Source organism: Pteropus alecto, unplaced genomic scaffold, assembly GCF_000325575.1.
Source record: "Pteropus alecto unplaced genomic scaffold, ASM32557v1 scaffold821, whole genome shotgun sequence".
NCBI classification, from domain to species: Eukaryota; Metazoa; Chordata; class Mammalia; order Chiroptera; family Pteropodidae; genus Pteropus; species Pteropus alecto.
The window spans coordinates 455,109-462,645 of NW_006431396.1; the positions used below are offsets into that span (position 1 = coordinate 455,109).

At 45.3% G+C, this 7,537-nt stretch overlaps 1 protein-coding gene across 2 annotated transcripts in view; it reads right to left on the bottom strand.

Moving 5' to 3' along the window:
* The window catches only part of BRCC3 (BRCA1/BRCA2-containing complex subunit 3), a 48,490-nt gene extending 40,959 nt beyond the window's left edge, over positions 1 to 7,531 (bottom strand). For both annotated transcript variants that reach the window (XM_006905814.3, XM_015597753.2), the window contains exons 1-2: positions 7,356 to 7,531; positions 106 to 225 (exon numbers count right to left, since the gene is read on the bottom strand). In XM_006905814.3, the coding sequence (XP_006905876.1) occupies positions 106 to 225; positions 7,356 to 7,478 (243 nt within the window). In that variant the 5' untranslated portion in view covers positions 7,479 to 7,531. The remainder of the gene's footprint in view (positions 1 to 105; positions 226 to 7,355) is intronic.
* Between the last annotated feature and the right edge of the window lie 6 nt (positions 7,532 to 7,537).

Sequence of the window (7,537 nt, forward strand, 5' to 3'; positions counted from 1 at the left end):
GCCGGAAAGATGTGACATCTCAAGCAGCCTAAGGCAAGGGACAGAGGAAGCTGGGCTGGCATGCCCCAGGGCATGTGAAAGCTTCTTATCAACCAGTAAGGATATCTCTGCCTCAGTTGAGGCCGCAGACAGCTGCTCTGGAGAAATTTCCACTCGATCCTTCCTCTTATCAGAACGTCGCAAGATGATGACAGAATGAATGTGAACAATTCTGACGGTGTCGACCTAAAGGAAAAGCCACAGAAATGTTTACTTCTGTCTCTCTCCAATAACCTGTCTCCCTGCAATTAGAGAATCACACTGTATTACGTTATCGGGTGAAAGATTCCATTTTAGAAAACTGACATTTTTCTCATGAATCATGGAATGTTTCAAATAAAAGACATCCAAGCTCGACAAAGACATTTCAAAACAAAAATACAAAGGCTAATATTTAGGCCGATGAAGCGCTTTTTGAATGGTCAGCTAATAATCATCTGATTCACAACGATGTGCAAGTCACTGTCACACGGCAGAATACAAGTCAGAGTCTGACAATTCAAGTGTTCAAAATGCTAATGGTTTGGTTGGGCAGCAAGGCAGATGAGCGTATGTATCACCTGACAGCTCTGTGTGTGTCTGTGTGTGTAGATAGAATTTCTGTAGATGCCAAATCGATACAAGTGACATGTTTGGGAGACAAGCTGGCCAACTGATTTATGTACAGAACTTGAGGTGGAATGGCAGACAGCGAGGCTAAGAAACAAAGTTAAAGTAAAAATGGACAGGACATGCCAAGCCATGATCTGCAGGATGAACTGGATGGAAGGAAATTATTTCAGATAGCCCGGACATGCGGTAATGATAAAGTAGTGGATTAAGTGGATAGCAGAGATGGAAGAAACATATTTGAGATTCATTACCAAGAAAGAATCCACAAGATTTGGTAGCTTACGGACCACAGGTGACAGAGGACAGGCAATCGTCAAGGATGACTCTAAAGTTTCAAGGTTGGGGCGGTGAAACATGGGAGGCGGAGATCTAAGTGTAGAAAGGATCGGGAAGGAAGGAAGATGAGCATGTTTTCAGATGCGCTGATGTGGGAAGAGGGGATGTCATAAAGGCAAGGCGTAGTGTGGGGACAGGGAACAGAGGTCCGGGCCTTAATCAAGGGGGGTACTCCAATAAGAGGAGCCAGGAACGCAGACAGAGGAGTCAAAACCAGAACAATGAAAGGGTTCCAAAGTTTCAGGGGAAGAGACGAGTGTGGCACTGCCAGACGTTGCAGGGACAAGGGTGAAATCTGAGAGGAGACTTTGGGAGTAAGCTCTAGACCCACGCTGTGCGTGCGATACAGCAGCCGTTATGCACATGTGGCTACTGAGGTGGAAATGTGGTCCCCTTTCGTGCTTCTTTCTACCTGGTGAACTCTTTCACAGCCTTCAAATCCCCTTTGATGAGCCTTTACATGCTCATCCTATAAAGAATTAATCATTCTCCCCTCCCATAAGACTTTTTAAAATAATACACGTATACGTCTTTGCTAGAGCTTGTATCATGTTGTCTCCTATTTGTTGACGTAATTTTTTCCTCTGCTAGAATGCAAGATCCTTAAGGGCAGGGAACATGTTTTAGTTATTTTTATCCCCAGCGACCGTACAGTGGCTGGCGGGCACGGAGTGTATGATATCGAAAATCAAAAGCAGAGATAGAAAGACACTTGACCTTCCGAGGAGCAACAAGACACAGAGCTGACTTTTCCACAGAAACAATCAAAGGCTAAAGAGAATCCGGTAACACGTTAGGATGCAAAACGAAAAGCTTTGCTAACTGAGACATCTGTATTCAAAGAATACATCCTTTAGAATTGAAGGCAAAACGAAGACATTTCCAGACGCGAAAAACTTAAAGAATTTATTACCAGCACATAAATACTAAAGAGAGTTCTTCTGGCAAAAGGAAAACCTTGGGAAGAATGAAGAACACTGTGAAGGGTTAAATTTGTGAGTAAATACCAATGACTACCAATTGTGCAAAACAGTAATAACAACGTCCCGTGGGTCAGAAGGTATCCACAGAACTAAGATGCATGATGACAGGAATCTAAAAGGTGGGTGGCTGTAAATGAAATTAAGTGTTCTTAGGTTCTAGTATGATCAGGGATGATCCCTGACAATGGTGAACATAGTCATTTGCATGAGGTGAACAAACCAAGTACATATATTGTAACATGTAGCATAACCACTAAAAGGAAGTCAAAGAATGTTATAACTAATTAATGATCAGAGTGGACTAATAAAACATATCTGATTCTTTCAAAAGAAGGCAAGAGAGGAGAGAAAAACATAAAATAAAGAAGTGGGTCAAATGCAAAGCAAAAAGCTGGTGGCTATAACCCACCCATATCAATAACTGCATTAAATGTAACTGGACTAAACACTCCAATTGAAAAGATTATCAGGGTGGATTTGCAAAAAGCCATATACTGCTAATAAAAGACACACTTTAAATATTAGTACGCAGAAAGGCTAAAAATAAAAGAATGGGAAGAGCTATGCCAGGTCGACACTGAAAAGATAAGCTCGCTGAACCCCTGAAGTTTAATAACTAATTGGGATGGTACAAATTGACAGACACAGAATTCAAGATGAGGAAATGGACTCCTGAAAAATAAAATCATGTCATTAAGAGTGGAAATGTATTTTAGGGGTTGATGCCCAGGTTAATTACATCCCCTCTTCCCAATATTCTCTCGCTAGTCAGAGGTTTCAATACCTAAGACGAGTGAGCAAAAGTTCAGGATGGGATGGCGAGACCAGCCCAGGAATAGATGAAAAACGAAACGAGCCTAAGGAAAGGCTGCAAAGGCCTGACAGATGTCCCTGAGAGCCACAGGTGGCTGAAGGGCCTCAGGAAGACTGTTATAGTCATCGTCACATAAGAAAAGATATTCCGGCCTGGCTAGATCCCTGGAATTAAGGCACCAAAACCCAGTTCCTTTTGCTCCTGCATCCTGCTATCCATTGAGGGCCAGCACACCGTGGCCTGCCTGGCCTCCGTCAGGCCGAGTCTGCCGACGGTCATTCCCTGATGTATCGTAGATGCTTTCGTGTCACGATGGCAGAGCTGAACAACTGCAACAGAAACCGCACGGCCCGCAGAGCTAAAAACACTTGCCATCTGGCCCTTTCCAGAAAATGTGTGGCCCCTAGCATGGCTCTCCATGGGCGACAGGCAGGTAACACTCCCCTCCTATCATGGGGAATGCCATTCATTCACGCAACGTGTGTTCGTTGAGGACATGCTCTATGGGAGGCACTGTAAGATGGCCTAAGTGATACACGGGGTACAGAAGTCACGTCCAGGACTACTCCAAGACAACATATAAGCACCGTAATAGATACGCTCAAAGGGCTAGCGTAGCACAAAAGAGGTTATCTAACCTAGCCGACAGTTCAGGGCAGGTCCCTTAAAGGAGCCAGGTGGCACCTGGGCTGAACTGCAAGGGATAAGGGGTTAGCCAAGCAGTCCGTGAGTAACACCCAGCAGACACAAGGAGTGAACCAGCGCATACTTCACTGGAAACTGACATCATTTACCCTGGTTAGAACTTGGATCCAGGTAAAGAAATATAAGGAGATAATAAATAGAAATGAGATCATGACAGTCCCTGGACGCTTCACCAATGAGACTTGTCTTAAAGATGATGGGAAATCCACTGGATTGTAAGCAGAGATGTATCAGACTTATGTTCCCAAGAGCACATCCTAAGCTGTGAGAAGAAAGGATTAGAGGCGAGAGAGACTCGAGGCAGGGAGATCAGTGGAGAGGCAAACACAGCATTCGAGGAAAGAAGATATAAGGACCTCAAATAAGGTAGCAATAGTTGGGATGAAGCATGGAAAACAAATACGAAAGCAATCTAGGCTAACGGTTCTGAACGGTAGACGGTGGTTCCCAAACTTGGCTGCGCGTTAGCATCACTTGAGGAGCTTTTCAAAATTCTGCCTCTCAAGTCTCACCCCAGACCGAGTCAGCATCAGGATTTTGTAAAGATTACTGGGTAATTCCAAGGTGCAGCCAGGCTTGGGAACGACAGTGACGAGAAGAATAGCAAAGGAGTGGGCTGCAGGAAGAGGAAAGGTTCAGTTTTGAACACGTTACTTTAAGATGCCCGAGTCTAGCTAAACTTGGATGTCCAGCAGGCAGCTGAGTAAAAAGTTCTAGAGCTTGGGGTAATTTAAACCAACCAGCATCCCTTGGGCAGTAACGACAACAGTCGGAATGGCCAATATTGATCGGCCACCTGCCAGTGACAGGCACTTGTAAAAGTGCTTTTTCACACATTAACTTAACTCTCCCAGTAACTCAGTGAGGTTGGTACTGTTGTTATATCCATTTTACAGATGAGTGTTTTACATACATTACCCAAATCCAGCTCTCCCAACAATTTTATGAGGTTGGTGGCTGTCATTTCCCTGTTTTACAGATAAAGAAAGCAAAGTGGCAGATGCAAAGTAATATGTCCAAAGCCACACAGTGAGGATTACAGAAAGACTCTGAAGACAGACATCTCTAACCACAATGACGTCTAAAGCCACAGCGGAGGTAATGCTGCCTAGGAAGACCTTCTGGAAAGAGGAGGCCAAGGCAGAAACTTGGAGAATAGCAATATTTAATGCATAGGCAGAGGAGGAAGCATCCAGAAAAGAAGGGGGAGGAAAAGGGACACATAGCAAAAACAAAACAAACAAAAACTATGAGAGTTCTGAGTTCCAAAGAGAAAGATTAAGATAAGCACCAAGAAATAATCCACAGATGGAGCAATGGGAAGGTGGCTGGAGAGGCAGAACTGGAAGCCAGACCTTGGTGGGTTTGAATGGAGAAGGTAAAGAAATTATGATTTCTTTAGCCTATTCTTTTAAGAAGTCTGGCTATTAAAAGAAGGATAAAAAAGTAGTGACCACAGGGAGCCAGAGGATCGAGAAGTTGTTTTTCTTTTCCTTTCTGAAAATGAGAGTAATCGAAGCACATTTGTATCCTAAGGGAAGAGAGCCACGTGACAAGAAAAGGTTGAAGTCTCAGAAGAGAAACAGGATATTGGATAAGTGAGGTCTTTGAAGAAGCTGCAGCTGTGGATGGGACGTGGACTTCTTTCCTTGATATGGGAAGAAAGGAGGCAACGTGGTTAACGTGGGCGAGTTTGTATAAAGGGGTAATAAGTACATGGAGTTGTTGCCCTACAGCTTTTATCACCTCCATCGTCTGCTCGGCAGGAGGAGAGGACATAATTTATTGCACTGTCTTTAACAAAAGCTTTGGTCTGCACCATATTAGGGAAAAAAATGACCTGTTCCTATACAATGATTAGGTTGAGAAGCATTATACTAGACCATGAAGGCTAGAACAGACCAGAAAAGAGAAAATCATGCCAATTTGCCTATAAGAAGAGAGGGGTCACCTGAGTGGGTACTAGGACTCCAGATAAAAAGACAACAATGACATGAACCAGCCAAACAACAGGCAGGAGGAGAGCTGACGGTGATTACTCATCTTGATAGAGTAGCAATCATTCGCTACTAAGAACAGAAAAGTAAAAGTAGGTCCCTTTCCTAGTGAGTAGATTCTTCCTCTGATTTTACTAAACACCCCACCCAACCGCAAACGTGTCCCTACACAAACCGGACTAATCCCTGGCTGAGTTCATCAAACAGAGCACAGAAATCCCTCCCCAGCTGCACATTTCAGTCATGCGAAATTCTAGCACGCCTACCTTTTCAGCAACTGTGCGCATTTCAGTTCCCGTATATGTAAATTTGGAGTCACTCCTTTTGCGGATAAATTAGGAGAAAAAAGGGAACAGTAAAACCTTAGCAGAGAGAAAGGAAAAGGAAGGAAAGTAAACTGAAGCTAGAACTGTACTCATACATCTGTGAGAAGCAGTCTGGGACACATGCATAGGTGGCTGTGAGCCTGAAGGTTTTCACCGGCAAAGCTAAACTTCTAGAATCCTGGGAATTAAGGAGGTGGGCTTGAGAAGTACACGCTCGAAGTTAAATAAAAGTAACCCCAAGTTTTTACCATCTCAAGCATAGCATTCAAGCTTCTAGGGGTCTCTGAGATCACTGTAGGGCTCACCACCGAGAGGCAGAAAGACAGAGAGATGGAGGAGCCAATTTAGATGGAAAAATAGATCAATAGGGGGAAATATCTCTTAATGCGCATATCACCTGCCACAAAGAAAATCATCAGTACTCATCGTCATGTCGAGGGGGAGAGAACAAAAAAAATATCAAGCAAGAAAATGGAAAATAACAGCGCCATATAGGTCGACAAATTTCTACGTAAGAGCTTTCACAGATTCACTCCTGATCTTGGCTTCCCTCGACCGCATTTTTCACCTAAGGTCATGCATATCTCAATGGAAAATCCTACCAGGAAGTAGGGTGGAAAGCAACCCTCAGGGCTGGGATGGGATGAATTCAAAGTGTATCACTGAGGGAGCTCCGGACTGATAATGGTTACTTAAAACACAACCCATACACAATCTTGCCAAACTCGGCATAATTCTGAGTTAATAATGACATGGAGACCAACAGATGAGTAAACAAATATAGTCTTACCTTGTGTCATCATTCAACTAGAGTGGGAAAGAGCAGAAAACATTATTGATCACATTACGCTTATTAGATGTACATGGATGCAGATTACACGAAAATTGAGTCATGTGTTCCTGCATGCAGGCATGAAACACTGGAGAATTCTTCCTTCGGACCGGAAACAACTAAGCTCCATTTCCTCATCGTCTTTCGCCCCATTGCACAACTTAATGCAGGGGAAACCTGTGCGTCTTTGAAGTCCTCTCCTCGCTTAGCTTGTCGGATACCCTTAAAAGGCGTCCTAGAGGGAAGACTGGAGGCGAGGCGAGGGGCCCCAACCGTGGTCGGCCGCTTCCTAAGACACTGATGTCCTACTGAGAGAGGAGGCGACTGAGGAATGCAAAGGAAGGGGCTTACAGAGATGACCGACTCGGGTGTCGCTTCCTGCAACACTATTATGCTAGAATGTCTTCCTGGCCTATCGCGGTTTCGGTCGATTTGGGTGATAACTGCAGATCTAAAGAAATGGCCAGAGACTCTAGGAAAAAAAAAAAGCAAGCCCTCCCCCTGCCCCCAGGCTTATGCGGGTCGCCGGGGGACTGCGGGGGCGCTTAAAAAGCGTCAAGCGACCGGAGGATACGGGACCCCCGCGACAGGACCATCCGTCCAAGGATCTGAGCGCCTGGGGCCTCCGCAGCCCTGGACGCAGCTAGCACCCACCCGAGGACACGCTGGGAGTGCTGAGCAGGGTTCGGCCAGGCTAACTGACCTACTCACCTCCCCAATACACAGCCCCATCACCTCCTCCTTCTCTGTGCTCAGAGCGTGGTTGAGACACACGAGGAAAGCATCCGACTCCAGATGAACCGCCTGCACCGCCTGCACCACCTGCATCGCCATCTTGGTCCGACCCCGCTCCAGTCCGCCTCGGGCCCACTCGGGCCTGGCCAACCCCGAGC